Source organism: Channa argus, chromosome 13 (genome assembly GCF_033026475.1).
Source record: "Channa argus isolate prfri chromosome 13, Channa argus male v1.0, whole genome shotgun sequence".
In the NCBI taxonomy this organism is placed as follows: domain Eukaryota; kingdom Metazoa; phylum Chordata; class Actinopteri; order Anabantiformes; family Channidae; genus Channa; species Channa argus.
In genome coordinates, this window is record NC_090209.1 from 14,629,029 (window position 1) to 14,645,353 (window position 16,325).

The window sequence follows — 16,325 nt, forward strand, 5'->3', positions numbered from 1 at the left end:
GGATGATAGATTAGGTAATTGCCGCAGACACAAATGCTGCTTAAAACCAACCTAACACGGCAGTATTACAAGTTGACTCTCTACCTTTAATAAAGACACAGACAACAAAGGATTTAAGGGAAACCAACATATTGTATATACTGTGAAGGAGTTATGATTTGTTACTTTATGTGCATCGGCTGTTATTGCTTAGAGACATGCATTACAAGTATGACCTTACAGTATATATTTAATAATTCTTGCCCTAGAAAAGAGGAAGAAATGGAAGTAATCTTAATTGTTTGTTGAAAAAACAAGTTTTTTTAAAATTACAGTGGTTTCACAACAGTTTTGGTTTTATCTACGTACCATATATTGTTTCTGACCAGTACTCCACAATGTGTATTTGTAAAGCCCAAAAACATACCATGCAGTACAGATACATGTTACATAAAGTAAGAGAAGAAATTTAACAGATATAAAGTGTCAATAAAGAAATTTTTCATCCAGTTTCAACACATAGATACAAATAAATACAATAAAACATTAGAACATGTGTATGCACTGACACTATGTATATGCAAGGCTAAATGTATGTACATGTATATAACTGATCAACCACAACAATAACAACGAGTGTTATTGTTGTGGTTGATTGAGTCTTTATAATATCATGTAGGACAAGGGTCAGCATGGACACTCTGCGCAGTCTGCAGCTAAACAGCCCCACCTGCAGAGGTGGTAGAAAAACCCAAACACAGTACTCAAGTAAATGCTGAAGTGTTGCCCTAAAGAATTCTCCACTACACATACTATGATTACAATATTTCTTAACAATACTGATAATGGTAATTATGGAAAAAAAAACAAAGGTCAAAGGTATGTGTTTGTAACGGTGGCATTGTTTTTTTAATAACCTATATAACCTATATTACTAAATAAATTGACTGTATTTTCCATTATATTTTATATGAACTGTAAATGCAATAGAACACTGTAAACAATAGTCTGCAAACAAATAGCTAGTACTTTTCAAACCAAAACCTATTTGAACTTATCTTAAATCAAATGCAATGTAATTTATAAGGTTTGATCTACAACTGTATATACCTCCACAAATAAAATATAAAATATTTTGTTGGTAACAGTTACATGTTTGCTTTTCTGTTTTTTTGTATTTATGTATTCATTTAATGTAAAAACCAAACAAACAAACAAACAAACAATATATATATATATATATATATATATATATATATATATATATATATATATATATATATATATATATATATAGTCAATTACTTTAGTGTATTAATAATTAGTTGTTTTAACATTAACGTCCACATGAGGTCGACATACATCTCTAATCCACCTCCTACGCCCGATGACTCCATCCGGTCTCAGACTTGTAACCCGGATATTCTACATCCTTACTAGTTTGAATGGTTTGCGTGCGCGGTGTGCCTGTGTGAGTGTTTGGATAGTGCTTGAATGAGTGAATGTGGGATGTTTGAGAGTGTGAGATTTTTGTTATATAGATTTATAAACCTACACACTGATCTTATTTGATCTGGTCTGAGTTTGGCTCTGCTCTGATCGGAGATGATATGAAAAGTGCTCGCAAGCCTCCGCGGCGATGAGCAGCAGGCAAGACTTTCAACTCCAGGGCCTCCACGCTTTACGGTGTGGTCAGAGATGATGAATTGATCAGATATACTAGTTCTGGGTGAGTTTGGGTTCACCTCAAGCTTTCCCGTGGACAATGAGTAAAGAGGCGATTCTGATCTAACCACAACCGAAAGGCAGCTCCGCGTTTTTGATTCCCGTCTTGAAGCTCTTTGCCATCGATTAGCGTTATATTTCATTGCTTGGGCCTAGAATATGCCTGAACATAAGTGTATGTGTTTCTATGTTTCTAACATTTACCCTAAACGGTCGTTTTTGATGGTTCAACTGACCCCAACCGATTACCTCTTCCTATTTTAAAGCCTCGGGAACCATCTTTGTTTTGATCCGATCACATGTCGGTGAAATTCTTAGTTAGCAATGTTTGGTTATTACGAAGATTGAAACATGTCGTCTGAATGTCCGTTTTTTTTTTTTTTTTTGTTAAAACTTTTCGCTACTTATCAAAGTGGCTAGGGAACCAGGTTAAATCCTCCAGAGTAGGCCTTTGTTACACCCCGGCCTCACACAGTCTCAATTCGGGTAAACGGGCCATCAATGATGGCTGTGGCTGTATATATGTAACGTAGTATCTATTGCGGAAAAAGCGGCAAACATCTAATTTATCTTTAATTGTACAGTACTTGGCTTAATTCATTTGGTGATTCCCATGAAAGAGATCGGACAATCTCTGGGGAGGTTAACGTCATGCAGGGCATACGGCGTAAAAAAAATAAAAAATAATGTGCCAATCAACATGAGCCGCTGTGGCGTCTCTGAACGCACAGGATAAGCCAAAAGGACAAGGAAAAAATTCTGCTGTTGAACTGTCTTGCCTGACAAATGTATTAAGTCTATTTTCATCGTTATAAATCCTAAGTTTCATTTAGTTGAATTTGTTGTATTTACACAATAAAATGAATGAAACAAAATACATTTTGACTGAGTAAATGTGCATTTATTATTTAAAAAGAGGTGAATAAAGTTGTATAGGTGGGGGGAGGCATTCCTGATGAGACTTTTGGACATCAGAAGGTCTATTTGAGTTTGGTTTACAAAGCACTTGTATGCGACGTGTTTTTACTCTTAGTGACAACTAGCTGTTATGGTTATTCCTCTCCACACTGTCTATCAATGTAGTTAAGAAAATTAAGGACACAGATCACAGGGTCCTCTGAAGCCAAATTCATTAACTTAATCAGACATGATTAGATTCCCTCTTTGTATTCCCCAAATTGCAAAAACCTTATAATACTCCGGAAACAATCTTTTCAGTAATCTGTCTTTAATAATTTTTAACTTGCCACGCCTGGCTTAACTTGATTGGTCACTTATGAATTGCCTACATTTGTTTAAATACAAGAGGAATTTCATATTATGTGATTTGCAATAAACGTCGCGACAATAAAGTTTAGAGTTGCCAATGACGTCAGACTTTGTGTATACACGTGACCAAATCTGTCCAACCACCTTGCAACAACGACCAGGCCTAGGATGCAAGGGCCACCGAACTTGCTTGTAGCGGTCCGTAGTTAACTTGGAAGGCTGACCTCCATTTACTTAGTAATGGCCGGGTCTAGCAAAAAACAGAGGCTTACTAATATTGATACTGGCTCTCAGTCGTCGTGTAAAATTTTCGGGGCCAGTCAGCCCGATGGAACCAGAGAAGAGGGTCGTTTTGTGGAAGGCTCGATAGTTCGCATTGCCATGAAAAACTTCCTGTAAGTTACTGCTCTACAGCTCTTAGTCAGCAGCGCTAGAACAACCGAAAGTTAACCTCCCTCAATCCAATATTGTAGTCCCTCAGGTTATATTTTATCCGCAGTTACTTGATACAATATTAAGGCTCTTTAACGTTCAACACGCTGTACCGAAACCAACTAGGTTAACACAGGGTTGAGTCAGTGTCTGTACGACTGTGGTGTAAAGCTTAAGTAGCGATATAAAGTGCAATAGAACAGAAAAAAATAAACAATATGAATAAATATTTGCATTAAAAATGTCTATGACAGATGAGTCGTTTCAAGCATCTGGGAAATCCTTGGAGATCGGACCAAGGATTTAGGATGTGTCAAATGCTTCTGCATGTGGGAGCGATCACACACCTCTCTGGGATGTTTGCTAGATAAGGATCCACGTTAGACACTTTTGTACTGTGCTGTCTGATTTGCCAAAACATCAGACACACCTTGAAAAAAACTATGACTCTGATACAGGCGTCCTGATGCGATTCTATATTTCAGGAATCTTGAAATGCGGAGCTTTTGTTGTTCATTTAACTTCAAAGTCATTTCAAAGCTTGTTGTTATTCTGCTGTTGGCCTGTATGTCTTTATGGTAGGCAGTGTTTAGTAGAGGTATGGTAAGTCTAAGGTCAATTCTAATGAATTGATGATTTTTTTAAATTCATATATTTGTTTATCACTTTTGTTGTGGTGGCCTTTATTATGGACAAAGTATTGTATACAACACTACAGGAAAATCTCAAATATCTACCTTTTGCCCTTACAGGACGTATGACTTCTCAGAGGTTTACCCTGGACCTCACCTGAACATGATTGTCGGAGCCAATGGAACTGGCAAGTCCAGCATTGTTTGTGCCATCTGTCTAGGTTTGGCAGGCAAGACTGCTATACTGAGCAGAGGTGACAAGGTAAACAGCAGTGTAACGCAGCCACTAGTAGATGCACTTTTTATTTAGCCAGGCATTGATGTTTTTCCAGAGGAGCAGCGAATAAATGTAAAAGTGCAATATAAGATAAATAGAGAGGTATTAAACTGGTAGCAACAGCATGAAGTAGTTGACATACATGTTGTTATTTGATTGTGTTTTGTTTTACTCCTGTTCCAAAAGTGATGGTTTGTCCCCCTGCATCAGTGTCGTTAAGCCAAATTATCAAAAGCTCATGAGTCTGTGCACAGTTTCATGGTCACCAGTTCAAGTTTCAAAACTGGAGCAAGAAAATACTAAATATTGCCACAAAGTATTATAGCTTTATTTTAGCTTTCAAGTGTATTCATTGTAAACATGATGATGATTCTTAAAATGATGTATTTATTTTTTTCATTAGGTTGGACTGTATGTAAAACGTGGGTGCCACAAGGGATCTATTGAGATTGAACTGTGAGTTAAGAAAAAGAGATTTCAAAAACATGCATTGTAATAACAGCGACTAAGCTTTCAGACCCAATTAACCCTAAAGTAATCTTGTTAACACAACTCAGCAATTTATAACACAGACAGGCCCACCAAAAATAATACTACAGTAATAGTTATTAGTAACTTAAGTCATGTTAAGTAGCTATGCAGTAAATTTATAGTAATATCATATAACAAACTCCTTATTTTTATTCAAGGTACAAGAGTGGTGGTAATGTAGTGATTAACAGGGAGATTCATGTGGAGAACAATCAGTCTCTGTGGATGCTGAATAGAAGACACTGTAACCAGAAAACAGTGGAAGAAGAAGTGAAGGCCCTCTGCATCCAAGTCAGCAACCTCTGCCAGTTTCTGCCCCAGGTAAGTGTCACTGCGCTATAAACCTGCACATAGGGAGCTTTGTTTTTAATGTTATATTAACCCTTGCCTTACGGATTTCTGTTTTCATTTTGATGTTGTTGATTTATAACTACAGGAGAAGGTGGGAGAGTTTGCAAAGATGTCTAAAATAGAGTTGCTGGAGGCAACTGAGAAGTCAGTAGGACCACCAGAGATGTATGAGTACCATTGTGAGCTCAAAAACTTCCGCAATAAAGAACGGGAATTAGAGGTAACCATAAAGTTTACGCCAATCAGCCACAGCATTATACACCTGTGCAATATAATAGAATTCAATTCAGTGGCTCTGTCATGAATTCTACTTTTAGAAGGTTATAACTTTTTCTATTAACATTTCTGTGGCCACTGTAATGGTGTCACCAAAGGTATTAACTAAACAAAATCACAATTACATAGATGATTACCCAGATGAACTTTTCTCATATTGGCAACATGTAAATGCAGCCTTTCATTGTTGCTGTTTATTTGTTTCTATGTAGAATGTTGTGAAGGAGAAAGCCAGCTTCCTGGAAAAAGCCAAGCAGAGGAATGAGAGGAACAAACACGATGTAAACCGTTACTATGAAAAGAAGAGGCATCTGGATGTGATTGAAATGCTTGAAAAGAAGAAACCGTGGGTGGTGAGTGGTCGAAACGAAACACTATGTATAAAAACAGACAAAAACAAATGCAAATGTAGTAAAACTGAATTCTTTTGGCTGTGTTCACTGTCTCTGTTTCTTTGTGGCACTAGGAGTATGAAACCACTCGTAAGGAGGCAGAGAGTGTCAAGAGGGAGCTAAACGAAACCAAAAACCATCTTACTACCCTAAAGCAGGCCCAGTTGCCCATGGTGGAGAAAATCCAGGAGATTGACAACCAGCTGAAGCCCATGGAGGCACAAATAAAGGAAAAGGTGAGACAGTATGGGCAATCATGTGCCTTTTTGGTCTCAAACCCAGATTTAAAAAAAATGTGAGGGTTGTGTCAGGAAGGGCATCTTGTTCATGCCAAAAGCATGAACCAGTAGCATGAACCAGTAGGAAAGCGCTATATAAGTGCAGATCAGTTACCCATAACCAAGGTCTGTCTTTGCCAAGAATCAGAATGAGACAGTAATAAGGACTGCTCCTATGGTGTGTCAAGTCCTGGTACCCTCTGACACCAGAAAAAAGAAGAGGGAAGACCATAGGAGACTGGTGATGATGTTTATAGGTTTTTGATTTTAGTTGTTTCTTTATATATAATTTAGTAGTTGTTTCTAATATAAAGTTAGTAATAATTTCTATTAGAGAACAATTAAGGCCCAAGTTTTGGGAGCCAACAGAGGTTTTCGCTGTGTTTGTTCTGTTTTGTTTTTCTGTGGTCAGTTCAGGAAGTGTATGTACGTGTACTGATGACATCATCAATGATGTCACATGGCTGCCTTTGAGGTTTGCCTAACCAGTTGTTAAAGAAACAACGTTTGTTTACTGCTATTGGAGCTAAGGGATGGATGGGGACTACAAGGTAGTGGGGGAGCGAAATATGGTAGCAGTGGAAAGTTGAGTGTGTATAGCTGTGGAGGTACACGGTTTCTTACCGTGTTAACTGGAATTGATTTGTGAAACTTATTTTGTGGAATTACTTTGTCACCTGCACAGTTGGAACCTGGACTCAATAAATGTTCAGTGTTTGTCATACTACAGTCTCTATATTGGATAATTTTTGGACCACCAGACACGAGTAAGCCTGCCTCAACAGAGGTGTTTCAGTCAAAAACAGTGTCAGATGCAGAGCTCATGAAAAGATAATAAATACCTACTTAACACTACCAGTGAAGAATGGAGGTGGAACCATTATTATGTGAGGATGCTTTGGAAGCATGGAAGAGTGGGTGATCTGCAACATGTGCAAGGGATCCTCCTCAATCAGTATGGATACCCCTCTATACTGAAGAGGCATTTCATTCCCTCTTGGCAAAGACTGACTGCAAATAGCTTAATTTTGCAGCAAGACAATGACCCAAAGCATTTTTCTTGGTTATGTAAGAATTATCTAGAGAAGAACGTAACTGCTGGTATACTCTTGCTTATGGCTTGGCCAGCTCAATCACTATCTGATCCCCATAGTGCTGGTGTGGGAGAAGCTGGACTGATGTTTTTGGGACCACTGCTCAACCAGCACAGCAGACCTTTGACAAATTTTGCAGAAACCCTGAGGGAAATCAGACTTGAATATCTGGCAAAACTGATCAGTAGAATGCAGAATCAGTAGATTTCTCAGGCAGTTATTGCCCTAAAGTGCAGTTTTGTGTATTTTGTTTAATTAATGAACATTCACATTTGATTTGAAAATTATGCTTAAAATGAATCATTTACCTTCATTTGATTTCTTTAAACTAACAAAAATGTTTTGGGGCCTACATGTTAAGCAAGAATAATGTAAACATTATATAAATAAATGCTAACCAACAAATGTACTGTCAGCTACAGTGTTTTCACTTTTATGATTACTTTAAGCATAAGAAGAACCTGAGTCTGCTCACTAATGTTAATTTATTTGCAGTGTTTGTGTTGACAGGACCTCATCCCAATGTCTGCAGATAGCTGATAACTTGTTAGCTGGCATTAGCTACCCAGCAGGGACAGACTGAATAAAGATGAACTCACGCACTGTTGCCTCAAATCATTTCGCTTCACGTCTCGTAATTAGAAATAATATCTCCCCAATAACAAAAATAAAGCTCTGAGCTGTTTAAAGTCTTCTTTTCAATCGGTTCCTCTTGTAGCAGCTTACTGACCTGAGTCACAAACTGCTGAGGGTCTGCATAGACAATGATTTAAACCATGGTTTACGGCACTGTCGTGAATCAAGATGGCTGCTATAGTCAGCTTTCATCTGCTTTACTTTTAAAGTCAAAATGATGTTTAGGGGCACTTTGTAACAAAGTAGACATTTTACACACTGTTCAGCCCAAATAAAGTAACAAGTGTATACACATAATATTCAGATGTAAAAGAGTTTTGTTACTGAGAACAGGCACAGCAAAGTCAATATTTTCCTCTAGCCCTATTTTTTAGATGCAGTCTGTTTTGGACAGTGTACCAAGGGTTATCTCTCACTGATGCCTCAGAATTAGGTACTGTACATCTTGTACAATAAGTGTTGAGTGCTTTTATAAAAAGCAGAGGCAACAGAAAATGTAATTTTTAAAGGTAGGGTTAGTGTTGTCACTAAATGAAAGGCTGAACATATTTGTCTACTACAGAATTAATGCTGCAATATATCGTTTCATTACGATAAAAATGAGATTGACATTTTTCAGACTGCTGCCATCAAAGATGCCTCTCTGAAGTGTAAACAGAAACAAGATCAGTTGGATCGAAAAAACAAAGAGGTGAGACTGCACTTTTCTTTTTACTCTGAATATTGTCTTTTATCTTCGAAAAAGCTCTATATTTTCCGGTTTTAATTAAGTACTTAACTGTTAATTAAAGGAACAAAAAATAAACCCTAATGTTATTGTACATGGCCTTCATATTTGTTGGTAAAAAAAAATACTCTAAAGCGAAATCAGTGTGAAGCATTATTGTCATTTTTACCACCCAGTGATGCCTTTTATAAATGTTTACAATTATTATGAAAAGGGCTTTGAAATTGGTACAAAATATTAGAGTGTCAAAACAAGTATATGAACCTTTTTAGAATTACCTGATTTCCTGCATTAAAGTGGATCTAATCGCTATATAGACAAACAGTGTGCTTTAGATAATGACACAATACTTTAATTACTTAACATCTGCTCAAATAGTTTGTTCCTAATTCTAGCTGAAGAGCTAACTGTACTGAAGCCAAATCTAGAGATTAAAAAGAACTTGGCAACACTGGTTGACAAAAGGAAGAATCTTCTTCTTAAACATATATAAAAAAATAAGTATATTAGAAGAAGAATTTTCCATTTGTCAAGCAGTGTTGCCAGGTTCTTTTTATCTCTGGATTGCCACTCCTTGAAGACAATTTTTTACAACACAAGCAGATCACCTCTGATCTCTACATAAAGTACTTCAAAAAGTTGGGGATATTTGGCTTTCAGTTGAAATTTGTGAAAAATGTAAACATTTCATGTTGTAGTGATATTCTATCATGAAAGTAGTGCATTCAAGTAGAAGCATGCAATGGTAATTTCTTCATTTCAAACAATTTATTGAAACAAAAGCTAACAGTGGTGGGTAGATCACAACAGAAATTTCAGTGTCTTTGAGCATCTTGGTCTCATGATTTCCATATGTGAACAGCATGATGAGAGAGAGGACTGTTTAAATACAAATCGTCATTGAACCAGATCATTTAGTGGTAGATTCATGATCTGACAGCTGGACATATGCATTAAAACGTTTAGAGAAGATCAAATTACATTCACCTCAGGGTCATAACTTTTTGTGAGTAGTGTAGTTTTGTTGGTGCACTTAACATGTGATTTACCCAATGACAGTAAATTGTATTTTCAGTTAATTTAACAGGTAACAAAGAGATGATAATGATAGCTTTTTTTCTAAAATTATATTCTTTGTCACAGCAGATGTTCGGGGATTTACACCCATAATTTAAAGTAAGAGAAGTAAAGTAAGAGACCTGCACATACAGACAACTATTTACGCTCACATTCACACCTACAGGCAATTTAGAACCATCGGTTAAACTTGCATGTGTGACACTGAACCATGTGAGAAAACTGAAGTACCCAAAAGGAATGAATGAAAACAGGGAGTCTTTTAGCTGTGAGGTGGCAGCACTAACCACTCTGCCACTATGCTGCCCTGGATTGTTCATAACAAATGATGGTTCTCCCTGTTCTTCTCTACAGATTGATGATATTAAACAAACACTGACGCTGAAGCAGACGGAAGAGGAAGACCACCAAAAGCGAATTAGCAACACCAAGAGAACAATTGAAGACTTGAAAGCAGAGCTTGCTAAAGTTGGTGATAAACCAGATGTGACGCCACAAATCAATGATGTAAATGTTAAGCTGAGACATATCCAGGAGGAGAGAGCCAAAATTGAAGGAGAGAAGGCTGATCTACGTAGGGAAAAAGACAACCTTGTTGCCGAGTCCAGAAGTGAGTTTCCAACAAAGTGGTTCTTTAGACTAGGTTGTTTAACCAAAGGTCTAATTATTAAATTTATTTAACACTATAATGTCACGGTCATCTTAACTGTCAATGTCAGTCAAAGAAAACAAAGATTGTTTGTCTTCAAAAAGAATAGCATATTTTATATCGTATTTTAGTTACCTCTATTTGTTAATTCTAGTGTTAGAGAAAAAGCTCAATGACATGAACAACATGATGAACGCCAAAGAGGAGAAGCTGCGAGGACGCCACAGGGACACATATACTGCCATCCAGTGGCTCAGACAGAACAGGCACCAGTTTATTGGAAATGTTCATGAACCCATGATGCTGGTGGTAAGTCAGAGTTCGTAAAACTTAGGTTACTTTTTTATTTTTTTATTTTATTTTTGCTTTCATAAGCTGTTATCAACAACTATAGTTCTACTTGTGGAGCCATGAGTTGAAACTGGTTGATATAAAGAGTTAAGATGGTAATAACATTAAAGATGCAATAATAAGATAGGTAACAGATGCTAACAAATACTGTTAAATTGTACAGAAAAACAAACACTATCTATTTGCATTAGAATGTGTAATAAAGCTTCTGTTGAATGATTTAGTAATACATTATAAAGGTTAAATGGGGTGGTTAAGGTAAAGTGTAAAAAAAAATTAAAGTGTTACCACAATAGGTTCATATCTGTTTGTTTTGTGTGTATAAAACAGCCGTCCATATTGTGATGGCGAAACTTATATATCTACTAATTGCTAATTCTGTGCTCATTCAATAGATCAATATGAGAGACCATCACTCTGCTAAATATGTGGAGACCCACATCCCATTTCATGACCTCCGGGCATTTGTATTCCAGAGGAAAGATGACATGGAGAAATTCATGACTGAGGTCTGGGTGCTACAGAGAATAATTGCCTCATTGTCTCTGCATATTATAATATTGCTCACAACACAGTCAAATCCTTATTTTGTGCTGGGGGATCCAGCTTCTCCCAATAAAAATTTTAGTTTGACTAGTCATTTCCCCTCAGATCCGTGACAAGATGAACTTAAGGGTGAACTCCATCTGTGCCCCAGAGGAATCGTGGTCTAGACGTTCCCCATCCCGGAATATTGAGTCTCTGAGGTTGGAGAAAATTAATTTTGCTCAAGGTGTAATTAACAAAAGAAACACCAAACTCTATTTGTTTGTGTTATCAGTGTAATAGTAGCTGTAGTAATAATAATAATAATCGAATATACAGGCGCTTTGGCTTCTTCAACTACCTGCGAGAGATGTTTGATGCCCCTGAAGAAGTGATGAGTTACCTCTGTCAGCAGTACAGGGTACATGATGTGCCTGTGGGCAATGATCAAACAAAGGCCATGATTAAAACGGTTGGTTCCTCTTCTCTCATTTATTTTCACAGAACAGAACAGTCTGTGTGAAAACTTATTTTCAACTAAATTGAAACCTAAATTTTAACTATGCACAGCATGCTTACTTTCAATGTGAAAAAATGCACAGCAAAATCTGTCGTTAATGTGAAATGGCTCAACAATGCTTCTACCATGTAAAGACCTTAAATATCAAGTTATGCAAGTTAAATCCGACAGCCATTAAGTTTTCAAAATTCAAAATGACAACCTGCTAAGATTACTTGGTGTTTAATTTATTGTGTGTGTCTTAAACATATTTAAAGATGTATTTGCTGAATTACCTGACCATCTTTCTGTCTTTTGTCTCACAGGTAATTGAGGAGCCCTACCTCAAGGTTTTTTACACAACAGAGGAGCGGTACACGGTGAAAAAGTCGTTCTACTCCAAAAATATAAGCACTAGTAACTCTGCAGTGCACGCTTCCCAGTACCTCACCATCACTGTGGATGCTGAAGCGAAACGTCAGCTGGAGCAGCAGTTGAAGGTGAGGGAGAGAGAAAGGAACGCATTTGACAGCACAGTCCAAACACGTTTAATTCGTTCCACTTCTGCATTTTATAAATCTTGTATTTGGTAGACCTATAAATGTATATGAGACATGATATCTTAGTCAAGTTTAATTGTTTAAGAGAATACTTCAAGGTGAGACTTTAACACTTAACCCCCACTATGACCAGGCCTGTCAGACCAGGTTACGAGACATCGATGAACGGATGAAAGTCCTGCAGAAGGAAGGTACTGCCATGGATCGCCGTGAAAATGAACTGTTAACAGAGAAGAAACGTCTCTTTGAACTAAAGGGTAAAAAGAGGCAGCTGGAGCAGAAAATCAGCACCAAGCAGGACAGGTAAGCCTTTTGTGATAGTAACAAAGAACAGCTGTAACATACACTGAAGGTTTTCCTGTCATATTATATGCTTAGATCATTATTTACTAATAGTTTAGTTCATGCAGATTTTAACAATCAGTCCATGTGTTTAGTCTGATGCAGATGGAACAAAATCCTATTGACTTGAAGATGATTGTGGAGGACACAAAAGAAAAAATCGCAGCTGTCAATCACCAGAAGGTGTCTGTAGTTGCAGCATTCGTGACTCAAATGAAGGTGTGGATTAATTTTTTTTAAACTTTTGTTTAATAAGCGAGACCATTTTTGACATAATAATCATTAAAAAAAATGTTCTCTTCTCTTTTTCCTGTCTCTGTATAAAAATACAAACCTCTTTCTGTCTTTGTTTGATGTGACTTGTGTCCTTAATTTTCTTGTCCTCCCCTTTTGTAGCTGAGAGCAAAGCTGACTATGGACAAGGTGTACTTGGCTTTGGAGATGGCAGGGCTGACAGCAGAGAAGACCAAACTCGAGCATGACTGTAGAGAAGGCGCCTCTGAGCTTAAAAGCACAGATGTATGTCGTACACACATGCATTAACATCATTTGTAGGATAGGTGGGATAGCATCCACTCTGCTGCAGCGTGAAGTTAACTTGTGTATATTGTGATCTAAGACTCTAAATTGCTCATTGGTGTAAGTGTTAGTGTGAATTGTTGTTTGTCTGTGCTGGTCCTGAGATAGACTGATTACCTGTCCAGGGTGTACCCTGCATCTTGCCCTATGACAGGTGAAATAGTCTTAAGTCTTCACTAAATTTCACTGGTTCAGTTAACTGTTTGTGTGATTGCAGCAAAAATGCAGGCAGCTGGATCAAAAAAGGAGACAACTGACAGAACAATGCAAAGGCCTGTTGAAGAGAGCAAAGTCCATCTGTAGGATGCAGTCTGATACATCTGAGACATTACCTGAAGATCTGCGTAATGTTAGTATATATCAAAGTGTGCTCTAAATATTACAGTGGAGTCCTCTTGAAATCAAAGTATTACTATTGTTAATGGCTCGTGTGTGTGTGTGTGTGTGTGTGTGTGTGTGTGTGTTGTTTTTCTTTCTTTCTTTCTTTCTGCTGGGTGGTTAATGCAGGCTTTCAGCAAGCTGCCAAACACACTGGAGGAGATTGATGTCATGCTGAATGAAGAGCGCTCCAGAGCCGAGTGCTTTACTGGCCTCAGTGAAAGTGTAAGAACAGCAAATGAAAACTGAGGTCTAATTAAAACACATAAGTATGACTGGATTTTGAGAGGGCAGAATATTCTCTTAAACATAAGTACTCGAGAGACCCTGAAGCAATTCGATTGCAGTTTCGACATTTGTTCAGTAAATTCAGGATTTTAACATAGTGATACCAATAATTAGGAGAAATGCTCACAAACGATTGCAGTGCTCCAGTGCGTGATAGTGGTGACATTCAGACTCTAAACTATTCTCTAACAAAAGTCTGATAAGAGCAAGCCATTGTGATATTATTGTTTATAATTAGTGACTTTCACTTTATTTGTTATCAGCTTTGTTATCATCTCAAATGTTTAATCTCATGTTTAATCTCTGTGCTTTAAAGGTTGTTGATGAGTACAACAGGAGAGAGCAAGAGATCAAACATCTGGAGAAAGAGCTAGAAGATAAGAGTAATGCTCTGAATGCCTATCGACAGAACATATCCGAGGTGCATGCCTATCTATCTATCTATCTATCTATCTATCTATCTATCTATCTATCTATCTATCTATCTATCTATCTATCTATCTATCTATCTATCTATCTATCTATCTATCTATCTATCTATCTATCTATCTATCTATCTATCTATCTATCTATCTATCTATCTATCTATCTATCTATCTATCTATCTATCTATCTATCTATCTATCTATCTATCTATCTATCTATCTATCTATCTATCTATCTATCTATCTATCTATCTATCTATCTATCTATCTATCTATCTATCTATCTATCTATCTATCTATCTATCTATCTATCTATCTATCTATCTATCTATCTATCTATCTATCTATCTATCTATCTATCTATCTATCTATCTATCTATCTATCTATCTATCTATCTATCTATCTATCTATCTATCTATCTATCTATCTATCTATCTATCTATCTATCTATCTATCTATCTATCTATTTTTTTTTTTTCTTGCATTGCTAATTTGACAGAATGGACATCACTTTGTTGTATGTCACAGGCTAAGGAACGCTGGCTAAACCCTCTGAAGCAGCTGGTTGAACAGATCAATGGCAAGTTCAGTGATTTCTTCCGCTCTATGCAGTGTGCAGGAGAGGTGGATCTACACTCAGAGAATGAGGTGAATATAGACACATACATAACAACACACAATATAAGAATTTTAATCATTATTTCATTAAAACTCAAATAAATGACTGTTGTCTGTCCACTGTAGGAAGAGTATGACAAGTATGGAATCCGTATTCGGGTGAAGTTTCACAGCAGCACTCAGCTTCATGAGCTGACGGCCTACCATCAGAGTGGTGGGGAGCGCAGTGTCTCCACAATGCTATACCTGATGTCCCTGCAGGAGCTCAACCGCTGCCCCTTCAGAGTGGTGGATGAGATCAACCAGGTACTGTGCACACAGACACGCACAGTCACCACAGCTTTTCTTTTTTATGTTGGGCCAGTTGTATGTTGGGCAACTGGACGAGCAATTAGGTTTAAAATAATTTAAGTTTATTTAAAACCGAAAGACCAATGAGCTCATAGGTGTTAGAAAAGCTTTGAAAGACTTCAGATTCGAAAAGGTGCAAAATGATCACGACATACTGACAAGTGCTTTAGGAAATATTTCACCAAATGTAGGTACTACAGAGAAAACGGCGAACTAGCATATCAATAAATTTAGAGAACAATGCAAGGAACATGAATAAATCATGTTTCATATTGGTGTGTTTGTGCTTTTCCAATTCCATGTTTTAATAAAACAAGCTAAGCTTTTATTTTTACTTTCAACTGGTTTTCATGCATCTAATCAATATAACAACAGTCACTGCTTGTTTATGTGGATGTGATGGAATCTTCTTTCCTTCCGTGTGCAGGGAATGGATCCTGTAAATGAAAGAAGAGTATTTGACATTGTTGTCCGCACCGCCTGCAAAGAGACAACATCACAGTACTTCTTCATCACACCCAAAGTGAGTATTTTTACCTTCCAATCAGGAAGTCATCATATATAAATAAGATGTTCTCACAGTGTGCGAATATGCTGCCGATAAGAGTGAATTTAAAAAATATCAGTACAGCAAAGGTGATATGTTAATGTTGTATTTTCAACAATGCCCCCAAGTGTTAAAACTCATTTGTTGCAGGTTTGTATTATGTCTATGCTTTTTATCCTGAACTTGCTCTCTTGCTGTGTCTATCCTTAGCTGCTTCAGAATCTTGAGTATGCAGATGAGATGACCGTCCTGTGTGTCCATAATGGCCCCTACATGCTTCCTCCCTACCAGTGGAATGAGAAGTCTTTCACCAGACATTGTCTGCAAAGAAAAGCCCGGGCGTGATCCAGGTCGAACTAACCTGCCTAGCCTCACTTTGCATATAGTAAAATATATCACTGAAATTGAAATGGGGGCTTGTAATAAAGAATTTTTGTTAAACTGTTTAATTTCAGATAGAACAGTCTTTATGAACAATTTATTGTGATTGTATATCAGAAAAATAATATTCTTTCATTTGTTGTTTTGTTTTTATG

At 37.1% G+C, this 16,325-nt stretch overlaps 1 protein-coding gene and 1 non-coding gene across 2 annotated transcripts; both read left to right on the plus strand.

The window, feature by feature from the left end:
* The first annotated feature begins 1,367 nt into the window (after positions 1-1,367).
* LOC137140347 (small Cajal body-specific RNA 2) lies at positions 1,368-1,771 on the plus strand. The gene has a single exon (XR_010916446.1). It is a non-coding gene; the product is annotated as a small Cajal body-specific RNA 2 (non-coding RNA).
* A 915-nt stretch (positions 1,772-2,686) lies between these two features.
* Positions 2,687-16,233, plus strand: smc5 (structural maintenance of chromosomes 5). The gene is made up of 24 exons (XM_067527958.1): positions 2,687-3,368; positions 4,158-4,299; positions 4,718-4,770; positions 5,004-5,166; positions 5,282-5,416; positions 5,685-5,825; positions 5,939-6,100; positions 8,492-8,563; positions 10,031-10,286; positions 10,480-10,634; positions 11,072-11,185; positions 11,328-11,422; positions 11,541-11,673; positions 12,027-12,200; positions 12,394-12,563; positions 12,698-12,821; positions 12,999-13,121; positions 13,399-13,530; positions 13,689-13,784; positions 14,164-14,268; positions 14,802-14,921; positions 15,018-15,197; positions 15,670-15,765; positions 16,000-16,233. The coding sequence occupies exons 1-24, from the start codon at positions 3,214-3,216 to the stop codon at positions 16,132-16,134; spliced, it is 3,231 nt and encodes a 1,076-aa protein (XP_067384059.1). The 5' UTR covers positions 2,687-3,213; the 3' UTR covers positions 16,135-16,233.
* The last annotated feature ends 92 nt before the right edge of the window (positions 16,234-16,325 follow it).

What these genes read in the sequence shown, in the direction of transcription:
- smc5 (XM_067527958.1), top strand. Translation starts at nt 3,214, where the DNA reads ATGGCCGGGTCTAGCAAAAAACAGAGGCTTACTAATATTGATACTGGC. An exon ending in ATCAGCACCAAGCAGGACAG is followed by an intron (nt 12,564 to 12,697) that starts GTAAGCCTTTTG and finishes CCATGTGTTTAG; the next exon opens with TCTGATGCAGATGGAACAAA. An exon ending in TACCTGAAGATCTGCGTAAT is followed by an intron (nt 13,531 to 13,688) that starts GTTAGTATATAT and finishes TGGTTAATGCAG; the next exon opens with GCTTTCAGCAAGCTGCCAAA.